The sequence below is a fragment of the Schistocerca americana genome, chromosome 10 (genome assembly GCF_021461395.2).
Source record: "Schistocerca americana isolate TAMUIC-IGC-003095 chromosome 10, iqSchAmer2.1, whole genome shotgun sequence".
NCBI lineage: Eukaryota > Metazoa > Arthropoda > Insecta > Orthoptera > Acrididae > Schistocerca > Schistocerca americana.
In genome coordinates this window covers 51,250,653-51,274,222 of record NC_060128.1, presented here as the reverse complement: position 1 = coordinate 51,274,222, position 23,570 = coordinate 51,250,653, and the positions used below count along the sequence as shown (strand labels likewise).

The 23,570-nt window shown below is 44.5% G+C and overlaps 1 protein-coding gene across 3 annotated transcripts in view; it reads right to left on the bottom strand.

The window, feature by feature from the left end:
* LOC124552487 (aminopeptidase Ey-like) overlaps window positions 1–23,570 on the bottom strand; it is a 440,551-nt gene that overhangs the window by 109,722 nt on the left and 307,259 nt on the right. For 2 of the 3 annotated variants that reach the window (XM_047126769.1, XM_047126768.1), the window contains exons 5-6: window positions 10,975–11,292; window positions 2,097–2,280 (exon numbers count right to left, since the gene is read on the bottom strand). In XM_047126769.1, the coding sequence (XP_046982725.1) occupies window positions 2,097–2,280; window positions 10,975–11,292 (502 nt within the window). The remainder of the gene's footprint in view (window positions 1–2,096; window positions 2,281–10,974; window positions 11,293–23,570) is intronic. The other variant, XM_047126770.1, reaches the window with a different exon arrangement.

The following is a 23,570-nucleotide window of genomic DNA, read 5'->3' as shown; positions in this document are numbered from 1 at the left end:
ATGGATGTATTGGAATAATTAATGTTGGGTGATGGTTTTAAAGTATTTCATGCGACATGAAAACATTGTGGAAAAGAGTCGATTTACTGGAAGCTAGTTTATCCCAAGGAAATATTCACAGCTGACCACGGCCGGGCTGGGGAGCGGCGAAGGGAAGCGACACTAGGCAGCTTAGGGTGGCTCAAGCTCTGAGGAAGCGGTAGCGGGGCGCGGCCTCCAGCTGCCTTAAGATGAGTGACAGTGAGGGGGTGGTTGACCCCATGCTGGTGTACTGGGAAGCAGACGGAAAACGGTACACCTGTTGATAAATGCCTGTCGTCCCGTTTTCAGTGAAATATGTGAGAAACCCGCGCAAAGCTACGGTGGAGCGGTCAACAGAGGCCAAAATATGCGTGTTCGTGACTGTAGCAACTTCACGCTGAATTCACGATCCGCAGAGTCTGAAGTAAAGCAGGTGAAGAGCGACAGAATGAAATACGCCGGCCTCTGATGGGAACGTACGACCAACGAATTTGAAGTTCTCTCCTGGGAGTCGGAATTCCGGAAAAATTGGTGTTTTGTGCAGATTGTAACCTTGTTGGGTGGCCTGGGAGGAGCTAAATAGCAGAAGTTGAGAGGAGGGAAAATTTTGTGGGAATTTGTTCACTTCCCAGAGCAGGCATTGGTCGGCGCCGGGAAGTGACACATAATTAACGCAACTTGCGCTGCAATTGGCGTAAGTGATTTTGCTGGAAGGGAAACCGAGGTGAAGAGCGGACTGTGAGAAGTCTCCGTACAGGTCTTCCGTTCCCAACTTGCCTAGAGTGCGGACGTGGCGTTCTTTACTCAGCTTGCCTGAGAAAGAGTGAGCATCTCTGCAGTTTAGGACTTAGCAAATGGAACGATTGAGCTCGGAGATAGAAAGTTCTGGTTCAGCTATGTACTGAGCAAGATAGCTAGTAGTGAATAGACGAGCGCAGCCTTGCAGCACCACGTGGTCGGCCGACGTCCACACGACGACGCCGCTCCGCCACGCTGAATTCGGTGATGTTGCGCCCGCTCCGGCCACTGATTAATTTGCTGGATCACGTCCGCAAAGTTTCAACAAGGGTTTCATGGGCCGTGTATTGTAGAATTCTTCTCGCACTTCGCATTACGCCTGGGTCAGTCGATAGGAATTACTTTTGATTTACCGCGCTTTTCTCCACGCAAACGCAATTTATTACCACTGCCTGTTGGGAGAGTCATGTAATATGATGATTCAAGGTAGTGAGTTAAAATAAATATGTGCTAATCGACTTCTTCTGTTTTCAATCAAGTAGTTGAAATCCCAAGTCATTTTCTTAATTAGTTTTATGTTCAACATTTGCATCTGGCGTTCAATAGCTGAATATAACATCAATGTGCACCCCTTTTTAATTAAAAGGGATCAATTCTGAATCAATTAATGTCAACACTGCCACCGCAGTTCAATCAGGAGTCACAGTGCCTTATTACTTTCTTTGCGTTATCCGACATTGCGGTAATTTTCCACTCTCTGTTGATCTGTTAGTCAATTACCTGGGGTGAAAACGCGCCAAAACTAGGTAAGTGACGGGAGGGGTGTTACAGAGTGTATGAGAGAGGAATGGAAAAAATGGATGATCGGTGCAACCCAGCATGTATTCATGCCGAAGACAGCTTCAAAACGACCTACAATAGAACAAGTGTGTCAGTGAGTAACATAGGCGTGGTCTAAAGTGAGAGGTTAAATCACTGAACAAGTGTGAGATAAGCAACCCTCTCGATGGCAGTGAGTGCCACCTTATATGTGAAGAGAACAACGACGACAACGGAGAGAAAGAGGAAGAAGGAAGTTCAGATGACGATTTTCAGGGATTTTAAAGGTCAGTTCGGTTTTGCACACTAAAAATTTTTTAAATCTAGATTTGCAGTCACTAAAAAATATTATAAAATGTTACTATTTTTTTAAAAAATGTTTAAAAACTAAGGTGCATCTTATAGTCTGTAGTGTCTTATATTCCGTGAAATACATTATGGTGTGCAGTAGGTCACTCTACTGTCCACAGGCCGAGGGCACAGAGCCCGCCCCACAGGCGGCACCACCAGCTACTCACGTCGTGGACGCCGAGCGTGGCGACGTAGGTGGCGAAGCCCTCGTTGAGCCACAGGTCGGTCCACCAGCGCATAGTGACCAGGTTGCCGAACCACTGGTGGGCCAGCTCGTGCGCGATCACTGACGCCACGTCGCGCTTCGCCAGCACCGAAGACACCGCGTTGTCAAACAGCAGCAGGCGCTCCCTGAAAGCGTCCGCACACTTGGCACAAATGCTCTCACTTTGGTCACCCCTGCACGACCAGGGCCTGTCTCAATGGGAGCCATGTCACACTCCGCAGAATCTCACACAAAAATATATTTTACAATGGTAAAAAAGTCGTGCAAATGCTCAGTAACAGAGATGGTGATTATGACAGGGGCTAGTGACAACTGCATGACGAGCAATTTTGAATGGATAACGGTTTTCAGAGGATGTACAAACCGCAGGATCTACAGTGTTACACTCTCGTACAAGGGGGACTGCTTCAAGAACATTTACGCACACAGATACCCGAGGAGTCGAAGGAGACATATACATCTACATACATACTCCGAAATCCACCATGCACCTCGTACCACAACCCTGTTCCACTCCCAAACAGAAAAAGGGAAAAATGACTGACTCTGTACGAGCCCTAATCTCTCTTGTGTTATCTTTGTGGTCTTTCCGCGAAATGTAAGTTGGCGGCAGTAAAATTGTACTGCAGTCAGCCTCAAATGCTGGTTCTCTAAATTTACTCAGTAGCGATTCACGGAAACAACACCACCATTCCTCCAGAGACTCCCACCCGAGTTCCTGAAGCACTTCCGTAACATTCTCATGATGATCAAACCTACCAGTAACAAATCTAGCAGCCCGCCTCTGAATTGCTTCTATGTCCTACCTCAATCCGACCTGATAGCGATCCCAAACGCTCGAGCAGTACTCAAGAATAGGTCGTATTAGTGTTTTATAAGCGGTCTCCATTACAGATGAACCACATCTTTCCAAAATTCTACTAACGAACCAAAGACGGCTATCTGCCTTCCCCACAACTGCCATTACATGCTTCTCCCACTTCATATCGCTCTGCAATGTTACGCCCAAATATTTAATCGACGTGACTGTGTCGAGCGCTACACTACTAATGGAGTATTCAAACATTACGGGGTATTCTTTTTCCTACTCATCTGCATTAATTTACATTTATCTATATCTAGAGTTAGCTGCCATTCTTTACACAAATCACAAATCCTGTCCAAGTCATCTTGTATCCTCCTACAGTCACTCAACGACGACACCTTCCCGTACACCACAGCATCATCAGCAAACTGCCGCACATTGCTATCCACCCTATCCAAAAGATCATTTATGTAGATAGAAAACAACAGCGGACCTACCACACTTCCCTGGGGCATTCCAGATGATACCCTAACGTCCGATGAACACTCACCATCGAGGACAATGTACTGGATTCTATTACTTAAGAAGTTTTCTAGCAACTCACATACTTGGGAACCAACCCCATATGCTCGTACCTTAGTTAGGAGTCTGCAGTGGGGCACTAGATCTAGCATATTGTTTCATCTTTAAATGTGACAACAGATAAACAGAGTGGAAAGAATTTAAAAAATGAGATGTTTCGAACAATGGAAAATCCAGGATGGAGCGTAACAATACTATGAAAAGCCAAGTTGCTACTCGCCATATAGTGGAGGTGCTGAGTCCTTCCTTTTGCCCTCCCCACCACTACCCTGCCCTGCAGCACTTCACTGTCCGCCACGCCCACCACACTATCCCTCACCCCTCCCCCCTCCCCCTCCCCGCCCCACATCAGCTTCCTCTTTGCCCCCACCCAGTCACCACTCCCACCATCAGCAGGTGCTGCTGCTCACAGTGTGCTTTCAAATGCCTGAGCCTGCAGTTGTGTGTTTGCGTATGCATACGCATGCGCGCGTGTGTCTGTGTGTGTCTGTGTGTAGCTCTGTTGTTGCTGAAGGCCGTAATGGCTGAAAGCTTTATTTCTGACAGTCTTCTGTCGTGCCTGTCTGCGACTCAGCATCTCTGCTGTATGGTGAGTAGCAACTTTGCTTTGCAAAATAACACGTTTCTTGCTTTGTAGGTATTAAAATCCATGGAGAAGAAATAACAACTTTGAGGTTCGCCGATGACATTATAATTCTGTCAGAGACAGCAAAGGACTTGGAAGAGCAGTTGAATGGAATGGACAGTGTCTTGAAAAGAGGGTATAAGATGAACATCAACAAAAGCAAAACGAGGATAATGGAATGTAATCGAACTAAGTCGGGTGATGCTGAGGGAATTAGATTAGGAAAAGAGACGCTTAAAGCAGTAAATGAGTTTTGCTATTTGGGGAGCAAAATAACTGATGATGATCGAAGTAGAGAGGATATAAAATGTAGACTGGCAATGGCAAGGAAAGAGTTTCTGAAGAATAGAAATTTGTTAACATCGAGTATAGATTTAAGTGTCAGGAAGTCGTTTCTGAACGTATTTATATGGAGTGTAGGCATGTATGGAAGTGAAACGTGGACGATAAATAGTTTGGAAAAGAAGAGAATAGAAGCTTTCGAAATGTGGTGCTACAGAAGAATGCTGAAGATTAGATGGGTAGATCACATAACTAATGAGGAGGTATTTAATAGGATTGGGGAGAAGAGAAATTTGTGGCACAACTTGAAGAGAAGAAGGGACCGGTTGGTAGGACATGTTCTGAGGCATCAAGCGATCACCAATTTAGTATTGGAGGGCAGCGTGGAGGGTAAAAATCGTAGAGGGAGACCAAGAGATGAATACACTAAACAAATACAGAAGGATATAGGCTGCAGTAGGTACTGGGAGATGAAGAAGCTTGCACAGGATAGAGTAGCATGGAGAGTTGCAACAAACCAGTCTCAGGACTGAAGACCACGACAACAACAAATCAAAAAATCTTACTGCAAAAGTTGAACTGTTATGGAATAAGAGGAGCAGCTCAAATTGTCTCACCTCTTACTCGAAAAACCGACGGCAAAACGCCGTTTTCCACAGTACTGAGAACGGCTACGACGTGCAGTCCCAGTGGGGCACAGTTAAATGGTGGGTGCCCCAGGGGTCGGTGGTGGGCCATTACTGGTTGTTATGTATACGATGCGTCATCTACTATTAAAGGTGACTCTAAAATATTTCTGTTTGCTGATGACGTGAGCTTCGTAGTGAAGGATGTTGCGTGCAATACTGACACAGTATCAAATAATATAGTTCGTGACAAAAATACGTGGTTTATTGAAAATAAATTGATGTTAGATCACAGTAAGACTCCTTTTTACAGTTTCTAACACACAGTTAAACAAAAACTGACAGTTTGATTACACGGAATGGGCATAAATTAGTGAAACTGAACAGTCCAAGCTCCAAGGCGTTGAGGCAGACAGTAAGGTGTAGTCGAAAGCTCACGTTTAGGATCTTCTTCAAAAACTGCACGCTGCTTTGTGTACTATTACATAAAATGATAGTTCGACACCAAAAGTAGTATTCTGTCCAGCAACTCGTGGAAAAATTAAGACAGTAAGCTAACTCATGTGTCATATTATTGGCTATGTTTATTTAACTTATGGCTTGTCGTCTGCATAGCATTCATATCACTCTCCTGTTACAACTTCATGCACTGACTCATTCCATGACCAGAGGGACGTGCTCCTCAGTTTGATCCTACAGAGGATGACACACAATACAAAGAAATAAAAAGTTAAGACACTATTTAACTGTGTATACTATATGCTGTATGTCAAGAAAACTTAACGTTTAACGTCCTACATCAACATCTACATATATACTCCGCTAGCCACCAAGCGGTGTGTGGCGGAGGGCACAATTCGCGCCAAAGTCATATTCCCCCCTTCTGTACCACTCGCGGATCGCGCGAGGGAAAAACGACTGTCTGAAAGCCTCAGTACGAGCTCTTATTTCCCTTATCTTTGAATGATGATCATTACGCGATTTGAAAGTTGGTGGTAATAATATATGCTCTACATCCTAGGTGAAGATTGGATTTTGGAATTTAGTGAGCAGCCCCTTCCGTTTAGCGCGTCGTCTATCTGAAAGTGTGTCCCACTTCAAACTTTCTATGAGATTTGTAACGCTCTCGCGATGGCTAAGTGTACCAGTCACGAATTTTGCCGCTCTTCTTTGGACCCTCTCAATTTCTTGAATCAGACCCAACTGGTAAGGGTACCATATAGATGAACAATACTCTAAGACGGGACGAACTAACGTATTGTAAGCTATTTCCTTTGTTGAAGAACTGCATCGCTTCAGGATTCTACCAATAAACCGCAATCTAGAGTTCGCCTTACCCGTTACTTGTGTAATCTAATCATTCCATTTGAGATCATTTCGAATGGTCACACCCAGATACTTGACTGATGTTACCGCTTCCAAAGACTGATCATTTATTTTGCACTCATACATTAATGGGGATTTTCGCCTTGTTATACGCAGTACGTTACACTTACTAACATTGAGAGATAACTGCCAGTCATTACACCACGCATTTATTTTCTGCAAATCCTCATTGATTTGTTCACAACTTTCGTGTGATACTACTTACCTGTAGATAACAGCGTCATCGGCAAGCAGTCTAAGGCCGCTGTGAATACCATCAACCAGATCGTTTATGTAAAGCGTAAAAAGCAGCGGGCCTATTACGCTGCCCTGGGGGACACCTGAAGTTACTCTTGTTTCTGTTGAAGTTACTCCGTTCAGGACGACATACTGCTACCTGTCTGTTAGAAAACTTTCTATCCAACCGCATATGTCATTGGACAGACCGTAAGCGCGCACTTTTTGTAGCAAACGACAGTGCGGAACTGAGTCGAAAGCCTTTCGAAAGTCGAGAAATATGTCATCAACCTGGGAGCCGGTATCTAGAGCCTGTTGTATATCACGCACAAAGAGGGCCACCTGTGTCTCGCATGACCGCTGTTTCCTAAAACTGTGCTGGTTTATGCAGATGAGCTTCTCAGAGTCTAGAGAGGTCATTATGTCTGAACACAAAATATGTTTCACGATTCTACAACAAAACGATTTCAGTGAAATTGGCCGGTAATTATGTGCATCCGATTTTCTACCCTTTTTATAGATTGCTATGACCTGGGCCTTCTTCCAGTCACGTGGAACTTTCCGCCGTTCCAATGATCTCTGATAGATGACGGATAAGAACGGTGCTATATTTGTAGCATAGTCAACATAAAATCTTACGGGGATACCGTCTGGGCCGGATGCCTTTCTGGCGTCTAAGGATCTTAACTGTTTTACAATCCCAGATACACTAAACTCTATGTCAGCCATCCTTTCGTTTGTTTGATAATTGAAAGGGGGACTGGTGCTGCAGATCTCTATCGTAAATGAGTTTTTGAAAGCTAGGTTTAGAATTTCGGCCTTGTGTTCATCATTATCCGTTACATTAGCCGTACTGTAAGCAAGAGAAGGTATTGAATTGTTTGTGGCGTTCATAGATTTTACGTACGGCCAGAATTTTTTGGGGTTATTTTTAGAATCTGCAGATAAAATATTGCTTTCAAATTCGTTAAAAGAATCTCTCATTGAACTTTTGACAGGTGCTTTAATTTCGCATAATTTCTATTTGTGAGGCCAGATGACCTTGACGGCCATAGGTCCAACATGACCTTTGTGTAGACATGTTGTAAGGTGTCAGGCAAATCCAACACCTTCCATGAAAACCCTGACATGATAGCAAATCCGGCAGTATGTCACATAGCTCCGAATAAATCCCGACATTAAATTAACCAAAGTAATACGATCAACGAGTGAGCAAATGGAATACCACAGACTAACACAAGAACGCCTAAATGCGTGTCATACCTTCCCACCGTGAAACAGACGCAGTTCCGAGGGGAGAAACGAGAACAGAAGGCGAGAGCAGAGTCGTGTAGGCTAGGAGGCCCTACGATAAGGGACGGACACCCACATCGCCGGCTGACCGCCAGGACCACCCCCAAGCCCGTGTTAAAAGATAGAGCCCTCCAGAAGAACAGTATAGATCTTACGATAACACTAAAAGGGCCACACCAGCCGCAAGTTTTAGCGTGAGACTATACGCGTCTCTTATGTAGCAAACATTAAAAACATTGCCCCATCACGAAAAGTATAACATTTCTCATTGGATAGACATTATTTTTGTAGGCGGAGCTTAAGGTTAACATTGAGACACTGATTGGTCAGTTGAAAACACAGTCAGATACATTTTTCTTAAACCAACCTCGGTAAGTTGTAGTAAGGAGAAGTTCAAGAGAGTTGCTTCCGAGACGGCGAGGTGTGTGGAGCTGCGCCACCAGCCTCCCATGACGCTGCCTAATCACCGACAAGGTAATGAACGCACGCGATGCCGCATAACAGCGCATAAAGCTTCACTCAAAACTGCAGAAGTCACATCTGTTACATGCCCTTTTTACATAATACTAGTGTCGATCGTCAATTAAACCTCATGGTATTCACATTTGCAACTTGAAGTTAAAATCTGAAAAGCGATGATTTTTCTGTTATATAATTATTGAGAAGCCACATCAGCTACTGTAACTTACGGCAAGTTAAATAAGTAATTAAAGATAATTGAGGGTAACTGTAGACCATTTTTGATAGTTTTCTCTTTTATGAAACTTAATTTAAACCTAGATTATAGATGGGATATGGCATAGGTCATCCTTCGATCCATTGTTGAACTTGGAAACCCATTCAGGGAATATTCGTTCACATTTTTGTTGAACGCAGTTGGTTTTTATCTTCCTGTATTAAAATATTTCCTTTTACAAATAATGCAATTTATAAACAATGTTTTGTGACTAGAATAAAAACTCCAATGGTAAACTTAACTGCTTTTTAGACGTTATTTTACTAGCTAACTAAAAATAGGAAAGCCTTGAACCCCTTCCACTAAATTTGGTTAGTATTAAGATTCTTTTACAGGGAATGTAGTGGAGCTGATGCTGAAATCATTAAGTAGTTGATTATATCATCGATAGTCTCACTGAACTCTTCTGAACTCTACATGTCATGAGTGGTCTGGCGTCTCCTTACCAGCAACAGGTCCCAGGTTCAAACTAGTCAATTCCCTAAAAAACACACAAACAGATACCACGCAGATTGTTAGACACGTCTCAAGCACTTGTCGATTCCATGTAACACAGAATCGATATTGCTGCTGCATTGCATTCCAGGTGTGGACCAACACCGTATTAAGCAGGTGAGAAGAGTTTGACAGAGCAGTGAAAGACCTGTCGAAACAAGGCCCCGGGAGTAGACAACATTCCATTAGAACTACTGACGGCCTTGGGAGAGCCAGTCCTGACAAAACTCTACCATATGGTGAGCAAGATGTATGAGACAGGCGTAATACCCTCAGACTTCAAAAAGAATATAATAATTCCAATCCCAAACAAAGCAGGTGTTAACAGATGTGAAAATTACCGAACAATCAGTTTAATAAGCCACAGCTGCAAAATACTAACGCGAATTCTTTACAGACGAATGGAAAAACTAGTAGAAGCCGACCTAGGGGAAGATCAGTTTGGATTCCGTAGAAAAATTGGAACACGTGAGGCAATACTGACCTTACGACTTATCTTAGAAGAAAGATTAAGAAAAGGCAAACCTACGTTTCTAGCGTTTGTAGACTTAGAGAAAGCTTTTGACAATGTTGACTGGAATACTGTCTTTCAAATACTAAATGGGGCAGGGGTAAAATATATGGAGCGAACGGCTATTTACAATTTGTACTGAAACCAGATGGCAGTTATAAGAGTCGAGGGGCATCAAAGGGAAGCAGTGGTTGGGAAGTCAGTGAGACAGGGTTGTAGCCTGTACCCGATGTTATTCAATCTGTAGATTGAGCAAGCAGTAAAGGAAACAAAAGAAAATTCGGAGTAGGTATTAAAATCCACGGAGAACAAATAAAAACTTTGAGGTTCGCCGATGACATTGTAATTCTGTCTGAGACAGCAAAGGACTTGGAAGAGCAGCTGAACGGAATGGACAGTATCATGAAAGGAGGGTATAAGATGAACATTCACAAGACCAAAACAAGGATAATGGAATGCACTCGAATTAAGTTGGGTGATGCTAGGGAATTAGATTAGGAAATGAGACACTTCAAGTGGTAAAGGAGTTTTGCTATTTGGGGAGCAAAATAACTGATGATGGTCGAAGTAGAGAGGATATAAAATGTAGACTGGCAATGGCAAGGAAAGCGTTTCTGAAGAAGAGAAATTTGTTAACATCCAGTATAGATGTAAGTGTCAGGAAGTCGTTTCTGAAAGTATTTGTATGGAGTGTTGCCATGTATGGAAGTGAATCATGGACGATAAATAGTTTGGACAAGAAGAGAATAGAAGCTTTCGAAATGTGGTGCTACAGAAGAATGCTGAAGATTAGGTGGGTAGATCACATAACTAATGAGGAGGTATTGAATAGAATTGGGGAGAAGAGGAGTTTGTGGCACAACATGAGAAGAAGAAGGACCGGTTGGTAGGAGATGTTCTGAGGCACCAAGGGATCACAAATTTAGCATTGGAGGACAGTGTGGAGGGTAAAAATCATAGAGGGAGACCAAGAGATGAATACACTAAGGAGATTCAGAAGGACGTAGGCTGCAGTAGGTACTGGGAGATGAAGAAGCTTGCACAGGATGGAGAGCTGCATCAAACCAGTCTCAGGACTGAAGACCACAACAACAACAACAAGAACGTCACGGCTAGCCAGTGTATTGCTTATCCTGCAGTGTTAGATCATTGAGGATGTATGATTAGACTAAGGGAGGCCCTGAAGACAGAAATGCTCGTCGGTGAAACGTAGTGTAGTACATGGAGGGCAGCCAGGTCCCTGGCTCCTCCCACGAGCTCACCTGTAGGTTACGAGCCCCCAGTTCTCCATGGCCCCGGCGGCGAAGTCCGGGATGGCGACCATGTCCAGCTTGGGCAGCGGGTAGAGCACCTGGAAGAAGCGCTCGTAGAAGGTGAGGACGCTGGGGCCCACGACGGTGGCGTAGCCCGCCTGCAGCAGCGCCTCGCGGCGCGCCCACACGCGGAACAGCGTCGTGTTGTCGCCCGTGGCCGAGTCCACGTGCTCCAGGTCCGACACCACGAACGCCACCAGGTAGGTCGACATGCGCAGCGACTGCTGGAAGTGGTCCACCGTCCACTCGGGGCGCCCCTCCCTGCCGCCGCCGCACAAACAGCTCACTCAGTTTGGATTCCACAAGCGCTGCTCGACTTACTTACTTCCACACACACACACACACACACACACACAACATTCCGACAAAAAAAAAAAGTGCAACAACAAAAAATAATTCATGTAGTGTAGTGAAATTTCCGGAATGCGTTTCTCTAGATAACATATGCAACTGATGATCATTATAAGAACTCAGGTTAACGTAAGCTTGAAACAACTCTTTGAAAATGTGTAACGCTGGTGTAACCACCAGAATGTTGAGTGCAAGCATGCAAAGATGCATACATTGTGTTGTACGAGGGCTATGCCAAAAATTTTTAGCAGAATGTGTGAAAAAAATTTATTTGCAAAGAAACGTTTAAAACTTTTCAAAATACTCTCCATTAGCATGTATACATTTTTCCATTCTCTGAAACCACTTATAAAATGTGTCAGTCCAAGCTTCTTTTGGGATGTCACCTAGTGCACTCTTGTATGCTGCAATGGCCTCTTCATCCGATGAAAAGAGCTGCCCTCGAATTTTTTCCGTAGTCTTAGGGAACAGAAGCAAGTCACAGGGTGCCACGCCAGGTGAATAGGGGGGATGGGGTAACACTCGCACTTTTTCCTTCTCCAGAAAGTCCATCGCTCTGGCATCCCTGTGCGCAGATGCATTGTCGTGATGCAGCAGAGGGTGCCCACTCGTAGACTTTGGATGCTGTGACTTCCATGTGGCGATGACTTTTGGAAAACAATCGTTCACGTACCATTCAGCATTGACTGTACGACGTGTTCCAAGGTCACAGAGGTGAGATGCCTGATCTTTGTGAAAAAAGTTGCCACCATCGTTTTTCCAGAGCTCCGACTTCGTCGAACTTTTGTGGGTGGTTCCTCCCCTGGAAAGCACCACACAGAAGACTGTCTCTTCGTTTCAGGGTCATAATGGTAGACCCACGTTTCATCACCTGTGACGATATTGTAGGTCTCTTGGGACTTCCCTTCATTGAATTTTTCGAGCATGAAACGACACGTCCACTCTCGCCTTTTGGCTTTCTGTCAGGGAATGTGGCACCCAACGGGCACATCTCTTAGTAAGACCTAAGTGACTATGAACTTCAATGTCGCAAAATGTAAGATGTGGATCTTCTTTGATCATTTTCCTCACAGCATCAATGTTTTCAGGAGTCACAGCTGTTGCTGGCCAACCGGGAAGAGGTTCATCTTCAATTGACTGCCGACCCCTCGAAAACTCGCGAAACCAATTTCCAACTGTGGCCCTAGAAGGGGAAGCTTCACCAAAAACTCGCAGCAAAGAAGAATGGCCTTCTTCGGCACTTAAACCCTTTTTGTAATCGTAAAAAATCATGGCGCGAAAGTCGCGGCGCGACAGCTCCATCCTGCACCGTCTCTGACTCAGCACTGCCTGTGCTTTCTTACCGCACTTTGGGGTATCACCGCTAGCCAGGAGCTGCGCGCGCACGTCCCAAGGTAGAAAAACATCGCTCTTTCTAATGAAAACAACTCCAGTGTCCTCCGCCTTACACTTTACGGGCTGCTAAAAACTTTCGGCATAGCCCCCGTAGAGGTGCCAGATGCTAGTTTGTGGGACGGAGTCCCATCCCTGTTGCACTTCACCGGTCAATACGAGTACGGTTTGTGGATGACGCTGGAGTTACCGTCCGATGGTGTCCGGTGTGTGCTCCATTGGAGACAGATCCGGTGACTGAGCAGGCAGAGGCAACGTGTCGACACTCTCTAGAGCATGTTGGACTAGAACAGCGGTATGTGGAAAAGTGGAATCACCAGCCGCACGCACTGATCTGCAGTCAGAGCGCATGTGATACCCAGGAGGGTAGTGCTGCTGTCGTTCGAAACTGCACTCCCGGTAGGTCCAGAGTGTCGAGCACACGTACGTGTCGGTTCCAAATCCTCAACCCAACATACAGCCATCAGTGGCAGAGGCAGAACCAGCTTTCATCAGAATACTCCACAGACCTCCATTCAAACGCCCAATGATCTCTCTCTTGACGCCAGTGAAGCCGCAAATGGTGATCGTTTGGGGTCAGTAGAATGCAGGCTTCAGGGCATCTGGTTTGGAGCTGTTCTTGAAGTAACCAATTTGTAGCATTTCGTCGTGTCAGTGTGGTGCCAACTGCAGTTCACGTTGCTGCTGCAGGTGCCGTACGATGCGTCAGAAACGTACGCTGAACACGACAGTCTTCCCTGCTGGTAGTGCCACGTCGCTGTCCAGATCCCAGTCTTCTTCCGACTGTACATTCTCGTGATCTCTGCTGCCTGTAACCATGTACAGTGCCTTCATTCCTGCCAAGACATTCTGCAATATCACAGAAGGAACATCCAACTTCTCTTACCCCTATTACGTGACCTCCTTCAAACTCAACGCGGTGCTTATAATGGCAACTTTGTCACCTAACATTAACTCACACTGCCCAACCTCAAAGGTACCTAATGGTCACTACCATTACTGCACACACGATTCACTCACTGTGATCACAGTTTGAATTGCAGAAGGGTTGCTCTACTTACACATTCACTCATCAAACTTTAAAGCCTTTAAATAAGAAAAGCCAACTGTCTGGTCACAGTAGTAATACTTGGTCTCATCAGAACACCAGACTTAAGCACTGTCAGAGTTGGCTGTCACTCGGTCGGGTGACCGTCCGAATCTGACGAGCGCTGTTGGCAGGTGGGTTGCACTCAGCCTTTGTGAGGAAAATTGAGGAGCTACTTGACTGAGAAGCAGCGGCTCCGGTCATGAAAACTGGCAATCCCCGGGAGAGGAGGGTGCTGACCACATTTACATAGATCTTGTTACTCTGGTAAAAAAAATTACGTTTTACGAAACTGTTTCGTTTACATATTTTCAGTCATGTTTAACAGATAGAATTTAAAACGTTGTGCTGAAAAACTCGTACAATGTTGGAAGGAGGGAGAATTTTAGTGAAATCAAAAATAGTGTCCCAAACGGTTCAGTTTGGGGCCCATTCCTGTTCCTCATGCGAGCATCGTCCAATAAATAATGCCCCAAAATTTTTTACAGCCTTTAATATATATACAGGGTGTTACAAAAAGGTACGGCCAGACTTTCAGGAAACATTCCTCACACACAAATAAAGAAAATATGTTATGTGGACATGTGTCTGGAAACCCTTACTTTCCATGTTAGAGCTCATTTTATTACTTCTCTTCAAATCACATTAATCATGGAATGGAAACACACACCAACAGAACGTACCAGCGTGACTTCAAACACTTTCTTACAGGAAATGTTCAAAATGTCCTCTGTTAGCGAGGATACATGCATCCACCCTCCTTCGCATGGAATCCCTGATGCGATGATGCAGCCCTGGAGAATGGCGTATTGTATCAAAGCCGTCCACAACGCGAGCACGAAGAGTCTCTACATTCGGTACCGGGGTTGCGCAGACAAGAGCTTTCAAATACCCCCATAAATGAAAGTCAAGAGGGTTGATGTCAGAAGAGCGTGGAGGCCACGGAATTGGTCCGCCTCTACCAATCCATCGGTCACCGAATCTGTTGTTGAGAAGCGTATGAACACTTCGACTGAAATGTGCAGGAGCTCCATCGTGCACGAACCACATGGTGTGTCGTACTTGTAAAGGCACATGTTCTAGCAGCACAGGTAGAGTATCCCGTATGAAATGGTGATAACGTGCTCCATTGAGCGTAGGTGGAAGAACACGGGGCCCAATCAAGACATCACCAACAATGCCTGCCCAAACGTTCACAGAAAATCTGTGTCGATGACGTGATTGTACAGTTGCGTGCGGTTTCTTGTCAGCCATCACATGTTGATTGTGAAAATTTACAATTTGATCACGTTGGAATGAAGCCTCATCCGTAAAGAGAACATTTGCACTGAAGTGAGGATTGACATATTGTTGGATGAACCATTCGCAGAAGTGTACCGGTGGAGGCCAATCAGCTGCTGATAGTGCCTGCACACGCTGTACATGGTACGGAAACAACTGGTTCTCCCGTAGCACTCTCCATACAGTGACGTGGTCAACGTTACCTTGTACAGCAGCTACTTCTCTGACACTGACATTAGGGTTGTCGTCAACTGCACGAAGAATTGCCTCGTCCATTGCAGGTGTCCTCGTCGTTCTAGGTCTTCCCCAGTCGCGAGTCATAGGCTGGAATGTTCCATGCTCCCTAAGGCGCCGATCAATTGCTTCGAACGTCTTCCTGTCGGGACACCTTCGTTCTGGAAATCTGTCTCGATACAAACGTACCGCACCACGGCTATTGCCCCGTGCTAATCCATACATCAACTCCGCATTTGTAAACATTGCACTGACTGCAAAACCACGTTCGTGATGAACACTAACCTGTTGATGCTACGTACTGATGTGCTTGATGCTAGTACTGTAGAGCAATGAGTCGCATGTCAACACAAGCACCGAAGTCAACATTACCTTCCTTCAATTGGGCCAACTGGCGGTGAATCGAGGAAGTACAGTACAAACTGACGAAACTAAAATGAGCTCTAAAATGGAAATTAAGCGTTTCCGGACAAATGTCCACATAACATCTTTTCTTTATTTGTGTGTGAGGAATGTTTCCTGAAAGTTTGGCCGTACCTTTTTGTAACACCCTGTATATATACAGGGTGTTTCAAAAATGACCGGTATATTTGAAACGGCAATAAAAACTAAACTAGCAGCGATAGAAATACACCGTTTGTTGCAATATGCTTGCGACAACAGTACATTTTCAGGCAGGCAAACTTTCGAAATTACAGTAGTTACAATTTTCAACAACAGATGGCGCTGTGGTCTGGGAAACTCTATAGTACGATATTTTCCACATATCCACCATGCGTAGCAATAATATGGCGTAGTCTCTGAATGAAATTACCCGAAACCTTTGACAACGTGTCTGGCGGAATGGCTTCACTTGCAGATGAGATGTACTGCTTCAGCTGTTCAATTGTTTCTGGATTCTGGCGGTACACCTGGTCTTTCAAGTGTCCCCACAGAAAGAAGTCACAGGGGTTCATGTCTGGCGAATAGGGGGGCCAATCCACGCCGCCTCCTGTATGTTTCGGATAGCCCAAAGCAATCACACAATCATCGAAATATTCATTCAGGAAATTAAAGACGTCGGCCGTGCGATGTGGCCGGGCACAATCTTGCATAAACCACGAGGTGTTCGCAGTGTTGTCTAAGGCAGTTTGTACCGCCACAAATTCACGAAGAATATCCAGATAGCGTGATGCAGTAATCGTTTCGGATCTGAAAAATGGGCCAATGATTCCTTTGGAAGAAATGGCGGCCCAGACCAGTACTTTTTGAGGATGCAGGGACGATGGGACTGCAACATGGGGCTTTTCGGTTCCCCATATGCGCCAGTTCTGTTTAATGACGAAGCCGTCCAAGTAAAAATAAGCTTTGTCAGTAAACCAAATGATGCCCACATGCATATCGCCGTCATCAATCCTGTGCACTATATCGTTAGCGAATGTCTCTCGTGCAGCAATGGTAGCAGCGCTGAGGGGTTGCCGCATTTGAATTTTGTATGGACAGAGGTGTAAACTCTGGCGCATGAGACGATACGTGGACGTTGGCGTCATTTGGACCGCAGCTGCAACACGGCGAACGGAAACCCGAAGCCGCTGTTGGATCACCTGCTGCACTAGCTGCGCGTTGCCCTCTGTGGTTGCCGTACGCGGTCGCCCTACCTTTCCAGCATGTTCATCCGTCACGTTCCCAGTCCGTTGAAATTTTTCAAACAGATCCTTTATTGTATCGCTTTTCGGTCCTTTGGTTACATTAAACCTCCGTTGAAAACTTCGTCTTGTTGCAACAACACTGTGTTCTAGGCGGTGGAATTCCAACGCCAGAAAAATCCTCTGTTGTAAGGAATAAACCATGTTGTCTACAGCACACTTGCACGTTGTGAACAGCACACGCTTACAGCAGAAAGACGACGTACAGATTGGCGCACCCACAGACTGCGTTGTCTTCTATATCTTTCACATCACTTGCAGCGCCATCTGTTGTTGAAAACTGGAACTACTGTAATTTCGAAAGTTTGTCTGCCTGAAAATGTACTGTTGTCCTAAGCATATTGCAACAAACGGTGTATTTCTATCGCTACTCGTTTAGTTTTTATTGCCGTTTCAAATATACCGGTCATTTTTGAAACACCCTGTATATATATATATATATATATATATATATATATATATATATATATATATTACAGGGTGAGTCACCTAACATTACCGCTGGATATATTTCGTAAACCACATCAAATACTGACGAATCGGTTCCATAGGCCGAACGTGAGGAGAGGGACTAGTGTAATTGGTTAATACAAACCATAAAAAAATGCACGGAAGTATGTTTTTAACACAAACCTACGTTTTTTTAAATTGAACCCCGTTAGTTTTGTTAGCACATCTGAACATATTAACAAATACGTAATCAGTGCCGTTTGTTGCATTGTAAAATGTTAATTACATCCGGAGATATTGTAACCTAAAGTTGACGCTTGAGTACCACTCCTCGGCTGTTCGATCGTGTGTATCGGAGAGCACCGAATTACATAGGGATCCAAAGGGAACGGTGATGGACCTTAGGTACAGAAGAGACTGGAACAACACATTACGTCCACATGATAACACCTTTTTATTGGTCTTTTTCACTGACGCACATGTACATTACCATGAGGGGTGAGGTACACGTACACACGTGGTTTCCGTTTTCAATTACGGAGTGGAATAGAGTGTGTCCCGACATGTCAGGCCAATAGATGTTCAATGTGGTGGCCAACATTTGCTGCACACAATTGCAATCTCTGGCGTAATGAATGTCGTACACGCCGCGGTACATCTGGTGTAATGTCGCCGCAGGCTGCCACAATACGTTGTTTCATATCCTCTGGGGTTGTAGGCACATCACGGTACACATTCTCCTTTAATGTACCCCACAGAAAGAAGTCCCTGGCTGTAAGATCAGGAGAACGGGCTGGCCAATTTATGCGTCCTCCACGTCCTATGAAACGCCCGTCGAACATCCTGTCAAGGGTCAGCCTAGTGTTAATTGCTGAATGTGCAGGTGCACCATCATGCTGATACCACATACGTCGACGCGTTTCCAGTGGGACATTTTCGAGCAACGTTGGCAGATCATTCTGTAGAAACGCGATGTATCTTGCAGCTGTTTGGGCCCCCGCAATGAAGTGAGGACCAATGAGGTGGTCGCCAATGATTCCGCACCATACATTTACAGTCCACGGTCGCTGTCGCTCTACCTGTCTGAGCCAGCGAGGATTGTCAACGGACCAGTAATGCATGTTCCGTAGATTCACTGCCCCGTGGTTTGTGAAACCCGTTTCATCGGTAAACAGGTAGAACTGCAACGCATTCTCTGTTAATGCCCATTGACAGAATTGCACTCGATGATTAAAGTCATCACCATGTAATTGCTGATGTAGCGACACATGAAACGGGTGAAAGCGGTGACGATGCAGTATGCGCATGACACTACTTTGACTCAGTCCACCGGCTCTTGCAATGTCCCGTGTACTCATGCGTGGGTTCATGGCAACAGCAGCTAACACACCAACTGCACCCGCTTCTCCTGTGGCGGGCCTGTTACGGACCCGTTTGCGTGCTGCGACCATACATGTTGCATAAAGTTGGCGGTAGATGTTTTGCAATGTGCAGCACGTTGGATACTCTCTGTCCGGGTACCGTTATGCATACACCCTGCAGGCTTCAGCTGCATTTCGTCGACACTCGCCACAGATGAGTAACATCTCCGCCTTTTCAGAGTTCAAATACACCATGGTCACAGTTCCTACAACACTACACTATCACAGACGTCTGGTAACACGGTGTACTATAGTTGGTCTGCGTGCGGAGACGAATGCAGAATAACAATAGCAGCAAGCGCTACATGCGGACACTGCGACAGCTAGACCAAACGACAACAGTCCACTACAGCCACACTCGTAAACACGGTCGTCATCGTAAACATGTCCCTGCAGATGCTGCTCACCGACCGTGGCCCGTGTTTGTTACAACACGCAAATGAACGTCGGAGGTTTCAAGCGTCAACTTTAGGTTACAATATCTCCGGATGTAATTAACATTTTACAATGCAACAAACGGCACTGATTACGTATTTGTTTATATGTTCAGATGTGCTAACAAAACTAATGTGGTTCCATTTAAAAAAAACGTAGGTTTGTGTTAAAAAACATACTTCCGTGCATTTTTGTATGGTTTGTATTAAACAATTACACTAGCCCCTCTACTCACGTTCGGTCTGTGGAATCGGTTCGTTAGTATTTGATGTGGTTTACGAAATATATCCAGCGGTAACGTTAGGTGACTCACCCTATATATATATATATATATACTAGCGGACCCGACAGACGTTGTCCTGCATGATATTTAAATCGATTAGGATATTAAACAAAATATTAAACGAAAGACAAATAATATAGTAATTTCATATAACATCAATTTTTCTAAAAACAATTCGTTATAATCAATAATGTTTGTTTAATTTTATCTTGATGCGAGTTGATGAATAGTATTATTAGTCAATTCCTGAGGAGTATAAATGAATAAACTTGACGGTTTCCAACGCGAGAACACGCCACTTATAATTGGTCATGTGAAAAGGGCGGATTTTCTAGATCCAACCCACAAATCGACAGTACTTGACCTTGTTGCTGGATTTCTTTGTTTTATATTTAAATGATATCCATCTTCTCCTTCCCAAAATATCAATGGATATTGCAAAGCGTCGTAAGAGCGATAACTGTCTTCAATCATATACACTGTGTTATCTCTGCGTTGGATTCGTATATCTCGACGTTCAAATGCGTCGCCAACCATAACAACTACAACTTTATTAAAGGTCGGTGAATTATGTCGGCGCGCGTGCTGCCCAGATGGTAGTTTGTCTGCTTTGATGACGATCGTATAGTTGTCGTTTTGCAGTTTGTTTGAAACGGTATTGAACAACTGGACCAACTGGTTGTGATTCTGTAAAAGCGGTTCTAAAATACCCACAGTTTCTCGCTCCTCCGTCTGCTCGGTATTGCTGTACTGGCAGCGTGCGTTTATGTGCTGCTGCTCATCACCCGTGAAGAGCAGATTTGCAGAAATTTTGAATCTGTATCAGGCATCGGCATTAAAGAACCAATTTGATGATACACTCGGCCCTGAATCGTAAACGTTGACTGAAAATTGCGACCATCCTCATTCTGAACGATTTTCGTTGCTCCAAATGATGTCATTTGAAAGCACGAATTGAATTTGCGAACATCAAGTGCAGCAGTGAAACATCAAGAGACACCGCACAAAAAAATTAAAATATCAAAGTAAGGAAACACACATAATATGATACACTCAAATTAAAATGTCGAAAAATAAACGAAATCCTATGCACGTAACTTAAATCTGAATATAATATGCTGAATATTGCACACAAAAATTCAACGCCACCTACCGTGCTGATTTAAGAATTTAAATTTTCCAAGCCCCCACTTGAATGCATTCACAAAAATTCATTCAAATCGATCCAGCCGTACAGTTGCAGTATAGATAAATAACCTAGATACCGACTGCAGAGCCATCTGCCGGGCTGATTTGTGAAGCTAAACCATCCAGGGCGCCAACCGAACGGATACAAAAAAAAATCATTCAGATCGGTCCAGCCGTTTAGGAGGAGTTCAGTGACATACACACGTACAGTAGAATTATATATATAAAGATATATAGTAATACATACTTTTATATGCTTTAAATTTGGTGTTGTTCTGCACTCGAGCGCAGTTTCGGACCATTCTGACTGATAGCACAACTACATTGAACTATAAAAATGGCATCTACGCAAGACGCTTGTTGCACTCTTGTGTGCCAGAAAGAAACCACGGCCAACATCCATAAATGTGTGTGTGAAGTGCACAGTAATGAAGCAGTTGACAAGAGTGCTGTTAGGCGACAGAGTTAAAGTGCCACGAGGTGCAGTAACTGAGCTCCTCGGTCGGCCATATTCGGGAAGCACCGTCAAAGTCGCTGTTCCCGACAGGCTGAATCACGCGTGTGCCACGATTCGTACAGATGAGTCACAACTCGGCAGTTGGCTCTCTTTTTTTTCTGTGGGCATTAGAAATGCGTGTGTAATGACCCAGAGTTTTGGATCTTCAACCAGCGGAAAGCAATGCACGCACAAGTGGAGAAGAATGTGAGACAAATGAGGCAGCGATTGAGTGATTGAGGACTAAATTAGGCAGCCAGAAGCTAAAGCACAGGACTGGACACAAGGTTCAAAAATGGTTCAAATGGCTCTGAGCACTATGGGACTTAACATCTGAGGTCATCAGTCCCCTAGAACTTAGAACTAAGTAAACCTAACTAACCTAAGGACTGCACACAACACCCTGCCATCACGAGGCAGAGAAAAGCCCTGACCCCGCCGGGAATCGAACCCGGGAACCCGGGCGCAGGAAGCGAGAACGCTACCGCACGACCACGAGCTGCGGACTGGACACAAGGGCTCGGACGGCAAGATGCTGAGGTCCAGGGTGAGCTGGCCGAGAAAATTTAGAAAACGAAATGCAGAACTTGTCTGGTCCCAAAAAGCTGAGGTACCCAGGGGTGGGATCGACTTTTAGAAACCATTTGCACAGTGATGTGGGTTAAGATCCCAGGTACACTCTGCAGCTATTCAACCTCCTGGGTCAATCTTTGTGAGCAATCGATGAAAAAAAAAATGTTGGAATGTTGCAGGACGCCCAATGATGTTAAATAGTTGTATTTAATAGACTATTTGCATGGTGTAATGCATAGCGTAAGGCCTTCACGTGCAGGTACATACAATTTAGTTTTTAATTTTTATCGAAATTACTTTGAACGTTATTTTTTTAAATGTATTTTTTTTATTTCTGTCTGCCAAGATCTCTGTTCGCTCTCGGTTTTCTTCCTATCACTTTTTTTCTATTTCAAATCTTTGTTCATGTGATTTTAATTAATTTTATGTGTTAATTTCAATTTCATTTGTTTCGTTTTATCATCCTGTTTTATCGTCTGTGTTGCAGTATTAGTTATTTGTATTCCTCATTCTGCTTGAATCTCATTTTAGTTATAATTCCTTCTTTCGTTCAAATTTTCATCTGCGTTATTTCATCCATAGTGCAATAGCAACCTAGGCTACGTTTTAAATGTTTGTATGGCGATTACCATACGAAAAATGCACATCTTACAACTAAAAACACATTTCGACACCGTTACACAGTCAATACAAGCAGATTATTTCGTCTTTTGCTTTTTAACCAAGAAATCGGCATTTTCAAATATTTCAATATAATAACGAGTAAAGATAAGTAAATTCACATTCACAAAAGTTCCGAGTAGAAAAGGAATGACATAAAGACATGAGACCAAATGAAAAATTTATACGATGGTTAAAATGAAGTGACAAAGGAATAGAAACAAAAAAAATTACATTTACCGAATTAACGGAATAAATCAAAGTCCCAAGGTCGGGGCCCCATCTCGCAAGTCATGGGGCAGGAGGAGGGGGAGGAGTAGCACCAAGTTAGGGCCCCCACCTAGGGTTCCAGCCGAAGCCCGGCCAACGGTCTCGAAGGCGGAAGAGGAACGTCGCTTCCCAACGGCACAGAGAGCGGAAGAGCCACTGAACCATATCAGGTAGCGGCGGTACTCCATGTTAGGGGCGGCTACCAAAGGCGTCTGTGTCCCCTTGTCAGGGGCGGCCTGAACACATCTTCTGGGGCTAACAACTTCAGTCGTATAACTGGACGGACACGAGCCGTCCCATAAAAAAAAAAAAAATTTAGCTCATGGAATGGATCGCACTATGGAATCGAGATTACCCCAGGGGGACAATCCCCAGTTGACCAAGGTCGACGCAAGCAGGCATTCGGATTCTGGGGGACCTGCCAAAAAGTCCATAAGGGAAGAGTCGGAGCTCCCAAGAACCTCAAAGAACATTAAAACTAAAAAGACTTTCAGAATTGGAACCATAAATGTACAGACAATGATTAAGACTGGGCCAGCCTGAGTGGCCGAGCGGTTCTAGGCGCTACAGTCTGGAACCGCGCGACCGCTACGGTCGCAGGTTTGAATCCTGCCTCGGGCATGGATGTTTGTGATGTCCTTAGGTTGGTTAGGTTTAAGTAGTTCTAAGTTCTAGGGGACTGATGACCTCAGCAGTTAAGTCCCATAGTGCTCAGAGCCATTTGAACCATTTGATTAAG